At 34.0% G+C, this 14,825-nt stretch overlaps 1 protein-coding gene across 1 annotated transcript; it reads left to right on the top strand.

Annotated features, from left to right (window-relative positions):
• Positions 1-11,111: 11,111 nt before the first annotated feature.
• LOC146905107 (heat shock cognate 70 kDa protein-like) lies at positions 11,112-13,083 on the top strand. The gene is made up of 2 exons (XM_085728443.1): positions 11,112-11,334; positions 11,444-13,083. The coding sequence occupies exons 1-2, from the start codon at positions 11,115-11,117 to the stop codon at positions 13,081-13,083; spliced, it is 1,860 nt and encodes a 619-aa protein (XP_085584569.1). The 5' UTR covers positions 11,112-11,114.
• Positions 13,084-14,825: the final 1,742 nt, after the last annotated feature.

The raw sequence follows: 14,825 nt of genomic DNA, 5'->3' as shown, positions 1-14,825 counted from the left end.
GTGATGTGAATATTGGTGTTAATCCGGTAACTCTGTGACAGTTGCGCTTGCTTTTATAAGTTTGGCTAACATGTAATCGTAATTTGCACATCATTGGTTCCTTCATTGGTTCCAATTAGTTTAATCTGAATTATGTTGTTTTCCTGACTTCATGAACAAAATATATGTTTTTTTCTTTGATAAATATTTCTAATGTTTGTGCAATATTCCTTAATTTGCTTATTTTTCCTTTGGAACAATTTTTTTTACAAGATACGTTGTTCAACCTATGCGAAGCACGGGTTTGTAACTAATTCTCTTAAAAATATTCATCTTCCTTCAAAATCAAATCATTCATCTTATAAGATAGTATAATGGGTAAATTCTGAGGTGTGTGTGTTTTTCTCAACAAAAACATCTAAAACACACAAATTTAGAGAAATGTAATGTAGTATCCAAGTTTCTTGAAGCAAAACTATTGAAATTGAATCTGAAATGATGGGGGTGGGAATATGGGAAAAAACAGTTATGAAAATCGAGCTTCATCTTCGAGCTCCAAGTTTAATGGTGTTGTGAGAGTGCTTAAATGTTGGTGTCCTAAAATTTGTGTTGTTAGAAAATCCAATACTTCAAAAAACCCAAGAAGACCAATTTATGTTTGCCCTATGGCAAAGTTCTAATGAAAAGAGGTTGAAGATGATTGAGGAATGTAACATTTCTGTAATAATATTATCATCAAATTAGTCCCTGAATTATTTCTCCATCTATCAAATAGATCCCTACGTTATATTAAAAAACCATCAAATAAGTCCCTGGATTGTTTAATCAGATATCAAATTGATCCTTGAAACATATGTGTGCAAAATAAACTAAAAAAGCCAGAACACACAAATTGAAACCGAAATATTATATGGGCAAAAGTCATAGGCAAGTCTTTTAAACTCCACGAAGCATCACTTCTTTGGAAATTCAAGAGTTGGTATAAACTCCATGAATTTAGTAGGTTAAGTCGAACCGGGTGGACCATAGGTTGGATATGGAACCCTAATTATGCCAACAGAAGTAGGATGAGCTGGTGCAGGATCCCTCATTGGTGTTTGCTTAAGCCTATCAGCTGAAAGAGCTGGTCCTCTAAGGTCATGCCTCCTTGGTGCAACACCCTGAAATTGCAAATTCAATCAAATTAGTCCCTAAAATCATAACATAATCAATCATATCAGTCCTTCAATTAATATACTAATTGCCAAACTGATCCTTAAAATTTAGGAGTCATGTCAGTCCAGCATTTGCAACAGCATTTCCTGCAGTTTCTACATTTCCAGGCACAACATTTTCTGGCACGGTTTAGTCTTAATCACAAACAAAACAACATCAAAATACAAACCCTCTTCAGAAACTGTTTTATTCAACCTATAATTTCCTTCATTACTTTAAAAAGTTTTTAGCACAATAGTTTTTCGGTTGGATCAAGGTCCACTTCTGGAACCCCACCCACATTAGTAGATGCAATGATCCTCTTTAGTTTATAAATGTGCAACTTTGATTGTTTATCATTTTAGAGTTATTAATCTGCAACATTTACATATATGTTCTTAGATAAATTGTATCAACATTGTTAAAAAGAGTAGAAACCTGAGCGCAAATATGAATCGGTTTTAGTAATAAATAGATTTTCTAAATTATAACTTATTCAAACATATAATAAAGAATTTCAAAACCATAGTATTCTAAATGCCCACGGATACCCGTGGGTAAAATCTGTCACGGGCATGGAGCGGTTAGCTAAACGGGTATCCACGGGTATAATAAACGGGTATTTGACTACCCATTATTATATGGACACAGACACAGATTTGATTGTATCCATAACCACGGGTACCATACCCGATAATAAATTAAGTAAATTACTAAAATATTTTTATATATTATATCTTATTACTTAAAGTTGTTACCTTATTGAAGAAAATTTTACCGCCCACCTAAAAATCCTCAATGATAACCTATTTTTATTTTAAATTTTTTTAATTCATCTTATTAGGTTCACCGTTTCCACTTCATTCACATCATAAAACATATAGATTATCTAAGAATCATAAATTTCCTATGGATTATATATGATTTATGAAATTTTGAAATATTATGTATTGATGTTTAAAAGTTGAGGTTTTTTGGTAATTAAAAAATGTTTTTATTTGTACCAAAAAATAAATAAATTCAAAACTTCATGGGTACCCATGGATACCTGAATACCCACGAGTACTCGTATAGTGGGTACCCACGAGGTTAGATTGACTCTGCATAGTGCAGGGGTGGTGGATCAGATCAAGTACTCAGTTCACAATTATTCTACTAAATTAACTTTACAGTTATTGAGTTGTTGAAAGCCACTACTTTTCCAATGCACGTTTAGCCTTCTCAATTGTTGTCTTCGCTGCAACTTGCTTTGTATCTCTCTCTACAAAAAAAAATCCTTGACGTTTTCATTTGTTACTCGTGATAAGCCGTTTTGAACATTTCATTTTCTAACCCGTGATGCAGGAGTACTTTAAATATTGGGTTATGGTTTATAATTATCTGTCATTTCGCAATCTATCTGTCCGATATAATATTTTGTCCAAAAAGTAGCTAACCCCCGTGCGAAGCACGGGTTTGTAACTAGTTTTCATTAAAATTTGTTGAATTAAAAACAAAAATTGATGCTATATTTGTTGTTATGCTCTTTATAAATCTTGAATCACATTTAGTGGATACTAATTCACATGAAAATCGAAATGTCTGCTGGAAAGATGGTAACTACCTAAATAAATTTAGTGTTAAGTTACTATGAACTTTTTTTTTGACAAGAAGTTACTATGAACTTAAAACATTTAGAATTTGGTTTTGTTTACGCAACATGTTTGTTAATTCATTTACGCATTTGGTTTAGCCTCCTATGTTATGATAAACGTTGATAGATAATTTTTGACAAAATTACACAATTAGTCCCTTAACTTTATTTTAAGTAACATTTTCGTCCATTATCTTTTTTTTGTCACGATTTAGTCCTTTATGTTATAAAATGATAATATATCTTATCATTTTTTATGAGATTTTTTTCAAAGAAATTTGATTTTCTAGGCTTGTAGGATGAAGATTTGCCTTTGTCTATGAGCCTGATGAATTTATTTTGGAGTTTTTGATTTTTTTTTTAATAAAAAAGGATAACTATGTTGTTATTTTATAACATAAAGGACTAATCGTGACAAAAAATAGATAAAGGACGAAAGTGTTACCTAAAATAAAGTTAAGGGATTAATTGTGTAATTTTGCCATAATTTTTAGTCATTAGAAATAAATGAAAATACTTTTAAGGAAAAAAATGGTTCATCTTGTGATTAAAGTTATATGAATATTAACCCACTTGGGTTGGCCTAGTGGTATTGGCATGGGATCTGGGAGTGTGAATATCCTCGAGGTCTCAGGTTCGATTCTCACCTGTGTCAATTTGGGTGGGTTAATTTAGCTCTTAAAAAATTCATGGATAATTTATTATATTATATCAATAAAAAAAATTTGTTCTCGTGAGCTTAACTCAGTTGGTAAGGACAATGCATAAAATATGCAAGGTACAGGGTTCGAACCCCAGAAAAAAAAATAAAAAAAAATTCTTTCACATTCATTACCACATTAATATTACCTCATTAATGTTTTTGTTTGTTTTGTGACTGCATGACTAAATCACACAATGTTGAACACACAAAGACAAAATATTACCTCATTATTGTTTTTGTTTGTTTTGTGACTGCATGACTAAATCACACAATGTTGAACACACAAAGACAAAAAATGGAGTCACAACAAGAATTTCTAGCTTTTCTATGAAATGTTACTTGTCACATGTGTTAGAACAAGAATAGTTCATACAAGTTCTCTTGGGTTTTGATAATAACAAAGTATTGAAGAACAATTGAATTACTAACATATGTTCAAGTGTGCAAGAATTCTTATCATAAAGAAGAAACACCTGAGCACTATCAGAAAGAGATTGAGAAGCTTATAAGACTAATGATGAAGATCTATTGAAAGGCCAACTAGAAGTCAACATCCTAGTAGACATAAGTCTCACAGAAGCTGGGGAGTAACATCCACAGATTATGTGAAGGACATCAACACAGAAGATGACTAGGCTACATCATTCCGAGGGACCCAGAATCAACGTATGCTTTTGTCTTATTCTGTGAGCTGTCTCTATCATTGCATCTGGCAGATCAACTATTTTGTCTTCTTCTATCTACGTGTAAAGGACATCAGGAATGAGGAAAGCAACATATAATTCCCCTTTCAGCAAAGGAGATTCAAAGTACTTTCCAACGAAATTATCCATATTAGGCAAAGGGCCAACATTCGTGATTGAAGCTTCTCAACGACTCTATTTGTGTTGACACTCTTCTTTAACGTCTCTCAAATCACTACCTATAAAAGGAGTTGAAGACCTAAAGAAGAAGCAACAAGACTCTGCTATTTTTCTGTGCCAAAACTCTGCCACATAAAATAGCGCAAAATATATACTTATCATTATTTTCAAAGTTTATATCATAGAAATCCTAAGGAGTGAGTCTGTTCATTTGTTCAGTTTACACCCACTAGTTAGAAAGAGTGTAAGAAAAAATTAACATATTTGTAGTTGGGGCAACCATTTTGGAAGGTATCTCACATGCATGCTTGAGAAAATAATTCTTTTGGTGAAACCTTGAGCACCTAGGAAGTCTTCGTCAGTTGTGATTGAGCAGGGTAAAGTCTTAAGCAGTTGTTCTTAAGCATGGGAAGTCTTTTGCAGGGGTTCTTAAGCAAATGAAGTATCTAGGTATAGTCCTAGAGCATAGAAGTCTCTTGATGTGTGCTTGAGCATTGAGAAGTATATTAGTGTGTCCATGAGCAAATTGTAATCAACATTGATTATAGTGATATCATTTGGAAGTGCAAGGGGACTAGACTACTACTGCTTTGTAGGAGGAACCAATATAGATTGCTTTGTGTCTTTCATTTCCTTGACTCTTTATCTTTTATCTAAGTGTTATTTATTTCTGCTGCATTCAGACTCCGAGTCAAAATCTGCAACATCAGATTCTGTCCAGATTTGTTCTTAACACTTGGAAGAAGAAATTGAAGAAAAGACTCACACAATTCAACCCCCCTTCTTGTGTGTTTTTCTCACCTTTATTTGGTATCACAACACGGTATGTGCTTTGAAACTTAACCGTGGTGCAGAAAAAGATCGAATAAGAAAAACATGTCTTCCGTCAGGGAAGCTTCCAATCCTGATGTCAACAATACATCTACCACTGAAAAGAACAATTATTCTGCTAAACCTCCATTTTTCAATTGAGATGCTACTCAATTCTTTTGGCGGAAGAGCAAAATGTATAGTTACATCATAGAGATGGATGATGAACTTTGGGATGTGATTGAAGATGGAACTGGCTTTGAGGTTGAAGAAGAAGGAATGGTAGATGACAGAAAGAAACTGACAGCTACCCAGAAAAAGATCTATAAAAAGCACCAAAGAGTGAGATGTATTCTAGTGGAAGCTTTGCCTCATTCTAAATACATGAATATTGGGGATAAATCTACTACAAACCCCATCTTCGAATTACTATGCTCTACCTACGAATGAAATCAACTGGTAAAGGAAGCAAAGGCAAAGTAGTTGGTTCACTAGTATGAGTTTTTCAAGATGAAAGATGATGAAGATATTGAAACACCATTTTCAAGGTTTCAAACTCTTGCGTCTGGACTTCAAGTGCTAAGGAAAAGTTATACTACACCAGACCATGTAAAGAAGATTCTCAGGAGTCTTCCTGCAAGGTTTAGGCAAAAGGTTCATGCCATACAAGAAGCAAAGGACTTAGATAAGCTATGTTTGGAAAACCTGATAAGTTCTTTAAAAAGTCATGAGATTGAACTTGAAGGTGATGAACTAAACAATCTCTCTAAGTCTATTGCTTTGAAATCTAAATAAAAGACATCCAAACCTCTTCAAACTGCTAAATCAGAAGAGTTAGATTCAGATAGTGAATATGATGATGAAGTAGACATTAAAGAAGTGACTTACTTAAACAAGAGGTTCCAATACCTAAATAAGAAAAGAAGACTTCCTAGCAAAAGCAATGACTCAAAGATATCAAGCTTCAAGAAAGGATGCTTCAAATGTGGAAAGACTCGTCACTTAATAGTTGATTGCCCTGAGGCACAGAAGGGTAATCCAGGAAAGTGAAGCTCTAAAAGGGACACTTGCAAGATAAATCTCAAGGAAACATTCATTGCAACCTGGGAGATGCTTGATGAAGATATAGACTCTGAAGACAACATAGAGGAAGCTAATCTGGGTCTAGTAGTTACAACACCTTCTGGTGAAGAACCGAGCCCAGACTCAGTTGAGGATGATGAGGTAATCTTTGAACGAATATGTAGTGAGTATACTCCTTCTGTCAAAAGGCTTCTAAGTATCTATCTGAACAAATCAAGATCCTGAACGGACTTGCAAAAACAATTTAATTTGTTGTCAGAAGAGTTAAAACCCCTTAGAAGCCAAAATCACTATCTATCAAAAGAAAATCTTATGATAAAACATCTCTTAAGCATAGATAATATTGGTAGATCCTCAACTAAATTCAACGGTTCATCTAAAGTATATAGTGATGATGATTTTGACATAAGTAGATTAGCTTCCACATCACAAAATGTTGTTAAGAACAAAGGCAGGGGAATTGACTTCACAAGTGCATCTGTCAACGATACACAAATTCATGTGAAGACAAAGCAATCATCCTATTCTTTCTGCACTCAAATGGGTCTGTTTTTTCACTCAAATGCAGAGGCTGAAAAGGCAAAGAATCTTTGTCCATCAGAGCCGAATGACTCAAGGTCCAAATTATTGACTAAGTTAAAACAAAGGACTGCAAAATTCAAAGCTATATGGGACTCATATTCTAGTTAAAAAAAGAATTCAAGATTATCCTCCAAACCAAAGGTTTTGAATAAATCGTAGCAACAAAACCCAAAGTGCAAGGGTCTTAAGAAGCGAAATTCCGTCAGAAGTAAACCTAGAGGACCTATTCATACATGGGGACCTAAAGATGAAATTGCTTGTGTTTCAGGTATGCTTCATAGGAAAGCCAAAGCATCAGCCCTGGTATATGGACATCGGCTGTTCTCGACCCATGACAAGAGAATGACATATTTTCAAAGATCTGGTCATGAAAGAAGGAGGTATGGCAGGGTTTGGAGGAAACCAACGAGGGAAAATCATTGGAACCGGAACAATTTGTAACTGCTCTACCTCTATTAATAATGTCTGGTATGTTAGTGGACTCAGACACAACCTTCTTAGTATTAGCCAATTTTGTAACAGTGGGTGATAGTCGGATTATGCAAGTGTACCAAATTGTTTACCAGTAATAAAGTTATAAGTAAAGTATCGTATCCATATGGATTGTCGTTTCGTCCAAACAATTCGCGTTACTTATTTTAAGTTGACGATATAAAATAAAAGAGATAAGAGTTAGAGATTGAAATTTTTATCTGTTTGCAATAGAGCAAGTTACCTGTTTTTGGTTGCAGAAAAGTAAGCAGCAATTAGGACTCTTTGAATCTCCTGATATTTATCTTGAGTAGACTATACAAGTGATGAGGCTGTTGGGACATTCTAACCTAGTCGATTGTCAAACTGCACTTGTTGATCGCACGGTGATCCTCACATGCAGGGTCTATACTATCTTGGTTGATCAAGGTTGATCAAGGTCAATCCCTCCGTTGGCTAACTGCACCTTCTGATCGCACGATAATCCTTACGTGCGGGGTCTTACTAATTCAAAGGTAATTGAAACATAAATTTAAATTGGCGTTCCTAAGTTTCCTGGTGTTCTTCTGTTTTGGTGTTAAGTTTGGCGTTCCTAAGTTTCCTGGTGTTCTTCTGTTTTGGTTTAAGATTGTTTATGTTGGTGTTTTGGTTTAAGATTGTTAGGTTTAAGATTGTTTATGTTAATTAATTAATTTATGTTAAATAAGCTTGGATCTCATCCCGCTTGGATCTCATCCCAAAAGCTAGCTCAAAGGAGGAGGGAACTCAAGCATATTTATACCCACATCGACCCTCATGCCTAGCGTGATGCCTAGCGTGGGCCTAGCATGGACCTAGCGTGGGACTGGGTCAACTCATCCCGCTTGGATCTCATCCCAAAAGCTAGCTCAAAGGAGGAGGGAACTCAAGCATATTTATACCCACATCGACCCTCATGCCTAGCGTGGGCCTAGCATGGACCTAGCGTGGGACTGGGTCAATTTCCCACATCGCAATCCTTAACCCGAATCCTTAACCCGACTCTGATACCATGTTAAATAAGCTTGGATCTCATCCCAAAAGCTAGCTCAAAGGAGGAGGGAACTCAAGCATATTTATACAATCGACAGCTCGGGAACCTGAGCGATGTGGGACATACAACAAACTTCAACAGTTTAGTTTTGAAATTTATATGCTTGAATATTTATATTTGATGTGCTTAATAAGATTCAATATTTGAACCTCTCAATTCAACTTTAAATCTTATTTATTACTCATTGCTTAGAATTGTTGTCATTGTCTTCCACAAATCTGATTAGTCATAAGTTTTCAAATCACACTTTCGCACCATCTTGTTTGTTATATAGACCAACAATACATATTATACATGTGCATGATGCGTGATTTGTGGTAATATGATTCAAACTATGATAATGAAATGTTGTTGAAATGTTCTGATCATCATCACAAGCATCATTAATGAAATCCTCCTCATTTTCATTAACATTTGTGCAATTGATAACGAACTATCTTGCTTGTAGTTTGGGGGAAATCATATTTCTTGAAACATGTATCAATTTTGTGTCCAACTTTTCCACAAAATGAACAAACCCGGATACCTCTTGCTATACCACCAGACGTTCTTCCTTCCCTTTCACCCCTAACACGAGTACCATACAAAATGATATCGTCAATAACTAGGAGCTTGGATTCATCTAGAGGAACAATAACATGTCTTTCTTGCTGAGAAAGTAAAGAGTAAACTCTACCAATACTCTAAAGAGGGTCCATCAACATGATTTTAGACCTTACAATTAAAAATTGTTCATTTAGATCCCAAGTTATAGAATTATGATATTCATTACAGGGTTTTGTAAGAGCACTATTGATAAAGTGTAGTTTGTGCTTCAAACTCAATGCTACCTGCATTGCACGAGATCATGAGTGATAACTATTGCCAGATGAAAAAGGAGTAACAAAGAAAAATACTTGGATTCTTATTGGGATGCATGAAATAATGACTCAAAGTATCAGGTTGGTAACCCTTGTTCTTTGGAATGAGAATTGGTTGACCACCATTAACGCTCTTTGAAGAACTTTCAACATACATGGTGATGACTTAATGACGAAGAAAATTATAAAAAAAAAGGTATAAGAAAGATGATAGAATTGTTAGAAAACACAGTTCTAACATAAAAAAAAAAAAATAATTGAGTACAATAATCAATGAAATATGTAGAAACTAAAAAGAAACAATAGAGATTGGCGAGCAAACACAGAGGAAGACGAAAACAGGGGAGATGAGATATCAATTGCAACTGATACCATGTCAAAAGATAAACTCAAACTCCACAGATGAAATAATTGAGTTTGCAATGTGCATAACTATGAAGAAAAAGAAGCATTTGAGAATTGAAAATTTGTTATTCACCGTTCTAAGTTTAAAATGAGATACTATAACTATTTGGGTCTTGTTATCTTGTGCCCTAAGGGCACAGGATAAGAAACTAAATGTAGAAAGTTAATCTTAGAAATTGTGCATTCATAACCTCAAAATCTTAAAACTTATGTTTTCAATGCAATATTTATTTTTTAATTCTATTTTAAGATCATTATCTTGTGCCCTTAGGGCACAAGTTAACATTTCCCTAACTATTTATATATAGAATACAATTAACTCTTATAACTTGACTATGGTTACTAATCTAACCGCAGCTAACGATTGTAACAAACTAATTGTTGTGACAGTTAAAGTGGTTATAGTCTAGTCAGTTACTTGATATGCAAGTAATTGCTTATTATTCTGACTAGTCATAATTTAACATGTCGGTTCATGTAAGTTAGTTAGTCCCTGTGACCCAGTACTCTGATGTAGTCGGTGACGAGAGTCCGTGTTTTGAAGCAAGGCTTACAGTTTCTACCACTAGTCCCACTCGAGGATAAGAATTTAGCTATGGAGTCGATATATAACAAAGTGACAAGATTACGTGATATCCTTGTGGTTCATCAAACATTGGATGAGGCATGATATAATAGAAGGATGAGTGTTATGACGACTCTCTTTCTAATATTCACTTTCTTATACTTTGGAAATGGATCCCAAATAAAGTGGTGAGTCCCAAGTAAGTTCACCCAATAAAAGTGTTTCTAGTATTTCTCATAATATCATATCATATCCCGAATGAAGAAATGCAACTAATACTCTAAAGATTGGTTACAATAGCATATCATATCCTGAATTACTCCAAAGATTAATCTCTTAAATACTTCAAGAATTTCATTTCAAATACAGCAATGTGAGAAGATTGTATTACTACTGATCAGAAGTGAGAAGTCACGTAATATTAAATTAACACTTAATTAAAAAACTTGCGTATAAAAAGTTGGTGAACATCGGATACAATTCCAACTGTACTTATAAGAATAAAATCCTGACTGATGATAACTGCTCACAAAGAATAAGGTAATTAAAAAAAAAAATATTGAATGTAGATATAATTTACTGAGCCACTAGCTATCACTTGAAACCCTTCGGTTTATTTTCCACAATTTCCAATCGCATAGGAACAACGAAGAGACCCTATTTATGTATTGGGAATCAAGATATAGAGTAACATGTATGTACAACTCTTAAGATTAAAGTTTGCTCTTTTTCCATAAAAAAAAAAAAAAAGAAGATTAAACTAAAGTGGCCTCATTCAACTAATTTATTCATTCCACACAGTATTAAAGCAAACCCGATAAATACCAAACTATTCTATCTATTCAAAGTAGATTAAAACATTTTCTAGAATAGACTTCATTCACTTGAAACAGAATGGCCAAAAAATATGAGGGACCTGCTATCGGAATCGACCTTGGAACAACCTATTCATGTGTTGCTGTATGGCAGGAGCAAAACAATAGAGCAGAGATCATACACAATGATCAAGGAAACAGAACCACTCCTTCTTTTGTTGCTTTCTCTGGTGATCAAAGGTTGATTGGTGATGCTGCTAAAAATCAAGCTGCTTCAAATCCAGCCAACACTATCTATGGTGATTTATCTTCTTTTTTTCAATGCATAAATGTTATATAAATTAATTTCTCAGATATGCTTTGATTAGAAAAGAACAAACTATACATAATTTTCTTTTCTTCATTCAGATGCAAAGAGGTTAATTGGAAGGAAATACAGTGATATCATTGTTCAGAATAATATACAGCTGTGGCCCTTTAAGGTCAATGCTGGTAATGATGACAACCCCATGATTGTTGTTAACTACAAGGGTGAAGAAAAGGGCTTTTTCGCGGAGGAAATATCTTCTATGGTCCTCACAAAAATGCGGGAGATTGCAGAGAAGTTTCTGGAGTTCCCTGTTAGAAATGCAGTGATTACAGTTCCGGCATATTTCAATGATTCTCAGCGAAAAGCCACTAAAGATGCTGGTGCCATTGCTGGCCTCAATGTAATGCGGATAATTAATGAACCAACTGCTGCTGCTCTTGCATATGGCCTTCAAAAAAGAAGTAATTGTGTTGAAGAGAGAAACATTTTCATCTTTGATCTTGGTGGTGGCACTTTTGATGTGTCTCTCCTCACAATTAAGAATAATGTTTTTAAAGTTAAGGCCACTGCGGGAGACAGTCAACTCGGAGGGGAGGACTTTGATAACAGAATGATGAATCACTTTGTTGAGGAGTTCAAGAGGAAAAACAAAGTTGACATAAGTGGGAACCCAGGATCCTTGAGGAGGCTGAGGACTAGCTGCGAAAGGGCGAAAAGAACTCTTTCATTTTCTCTTATCACTACTATTGAGGTAGATGCTTTGGTTCAGGGCATTGACTTATCTTCATCTATCACTCGAGCAAAGTTTGAAGAAATCAACATGGACCTCTTTGAGAAGTGTATGGAGATCGTCAAGACGTGCTTTGTGGATTCTGGAATGGACAAGAGTAGTGTAGATGATGTTGTCCTTATTGGTGGGTCGTCCAGAATCCCCAAACTACAACGGCTATTGCGAGACTTTTTTAATGGGAAGGATTTGTGTATGAGCATCAACCCTGACGAAGCTGTTGCTTATGGTGCAGCTTTACAGGCTGCTTTGTTGATTGAGGGCATTAAGAATGTTCCGAACTTGGTGTTGCAAGATGTTACCCCGTTGTCTCTTGGTACATCACTAACTGGAGATGTCATGGATGTAATAATTCCAAGAAACACTTCCATTCCTGTAATGAAGACTGAATACTATGCAACAGTTGAAGATAATCAATCCTTGGTCTTGGTTGATGTCTATGAGGGTGAGAGTATGACAGCCAGTGATAACAAATTGCTAGGTTCGTTTGATTTATCAGTTCCTCATGCACCTCGTGGCCTTGGTATCAAAGTATGCTTTGCTATAGATGCAGATGGTATATTACATGTCTCTGCAGTGGAAGAAACAAGTGGTAATAAGAAAGATATTACGATAACAAATGAAAATGGTCGACTGTCTAGAGAAGAAGTTGAGAGAATGACTCAAGAAGCGGGGAATTTCAAAGATGAAGATATAAAACTTGAGCAGAAAGCTAAAGCAATAAATAATTTGAACGATTATCTTTGCCATGTGAGGAAAGTAATTGCTGATAGTGATGTTAGTTCTTTGGTTTCCCCTTTAGACAAGTTGAAGATCTATACTGCAGTTGTGAAGGGCCAAAATTTGTTGAATGGCAACAAGTGCGAAGAAACACAGGTCTTTGTGGAGTTTATGAAGGAGTTTCAAAGCTTGGTTGATTCTTCTTTGTACAAGATCACCAATGGAGTTTGAAGAATTAGATCTAATTAAACATTTATGCAATTAAAGATGTAAGCTTTTGACAATGAAACAACATGTATGAAAATGGTAGAATAATCAAAAGAGTGTTCTACATTTCCTAAGTTTTTTTAAAAAATTATCTTTTGCACATCATTTTATTTCTAAATTTATTTGAATAAATATAAGTTGTATGTCTTGTCGAAAAAATAAGTTGTATGTTGTGCTTGGCTCTCATATGTTCTGCTCTCAAAACATAGTTTAACCTCTTTAAATTTATTTTGTTTGTGTTTACTCTGATTAGGCAATAAGCTTAAGGTCTTACTCTCTTTTGTTTGTAATAAAATGCAAACAGAATACTTTCTCTTATTTGTTATTTTTAATCGGTGTCTTGAAAATTGGTTCAAATATAACCATAAAAATATATTAAAGAAAATTAATTAAAAGGCTACTAAATGTTAGAAAACATATTGGTTCTTGTTCAATCCCTTGTTTCCAACATGATCTAGTGTGATGAAAATGAGAATGGAAAATTGTTGTTGGATAATAGTAGAACTAGAAGTAAAATACCAGGGCAGGCGTTGGCAATTTAAGGGACTAATTCAGCTTCTTAAAATTAAAAATAAAAATAAAAATAAAATTAGAGCAAAGCGTTGATGTTTAATGTCACCACGTTCTGTGTCGCTTATCCGGATAACCCAACAAGTTAAAGCGTCGGACATATGAATCAAGTTAAATTATCTTTTCCAAAAGAAAATTAAATGCAAACTACATTTAATTTGTTGTCCCTTTCATTTTCTCCATAATCAACAACCAATGAAAATTGTTTTTACATCTTCCTATAAAATTTATTTCAAGGATAAGACAAGAAACTATGTTATAAACTACTCCCTCCGTTTCACAATACTTGTCCATTTTGAAGAAATTACACATACCAAGGAATCAAATAAATGTTGTCATTTTTGATGAAATTCTTTGTGTTTTTTCTATAATACCCTTACTCATTTATTATTTCATTCTATTATTTCTCTCTCTACAATAAATAAGTAAGGGTATTATTGATAAACCAATAATTAATGTTGCATTGAAACTTGAAAGGGACAACTAAAATGAAACAAAATAATTCTCCAAAATGGACAAGTATTGTGAAACGGAGGGAGTACTATGTTTTAGTTTTCTTAATAAATGTGAAATTGTGAAATTATTATTTTTGCTTATAATATGGGAGGGAGGAAGTAGTTGAGATGACTCCGGTTATAATACCAATGAATGCAGATCCTCTTCATTTCCTTAAAAAATTGAGATCTCACGCTTATTGCCAATGCGTTTTGCTTAAGAAAAATAAGTCAGAAAACAAAAGTGAGAATAGTGAAATACGAAGAGAGAGAATACATGTGTCCTAAAGTAGCCATGAAATACCATATCAACCTATCTTTAAGACTAGTTCTATATTTGTTAAAAAAAAAAAAAATATACTAGTTTTATATCCCTTGGATACAAGAACTGGAAAATATATATCCACTTGAGAAAAATGACTAAGCTGAGAGAAAAAATAAAATGTAAAAGTAAAAATTTGTATAACTACACGGTGTTGGTGTCATATTTTGTGCGAACAAAACATTTTTAGTGTCAAACTCAATTTTGTCGATCCAAATTTTAATATATATATATATATATATATATATATATATATATATATATATTAATGGCAAATATATATTATATATTTGATATAAAAAGGAAAAATATCTTACAAG

This window comes from Medicago sativa, chromosome 7 (assembly GCF_051527215.1).
Source record: "Medicago sativa cultivar Bolivia chromosome 7, Bolivia_mono, whole genome shotgun sequence".
NCBI classification, from domain to species: domain Eukaryota; kingdom Viridiplantae; phylum Streptophyta; class Magnoliopsida; order Fabales; family Fabaceae; genus Medicago; species Medicago sativa.
The sequence above is the reverse complement of the archived record's forward strand: the minus strand, read 5'-3'. Positions and strand labels throughout refer to the sequence as shown.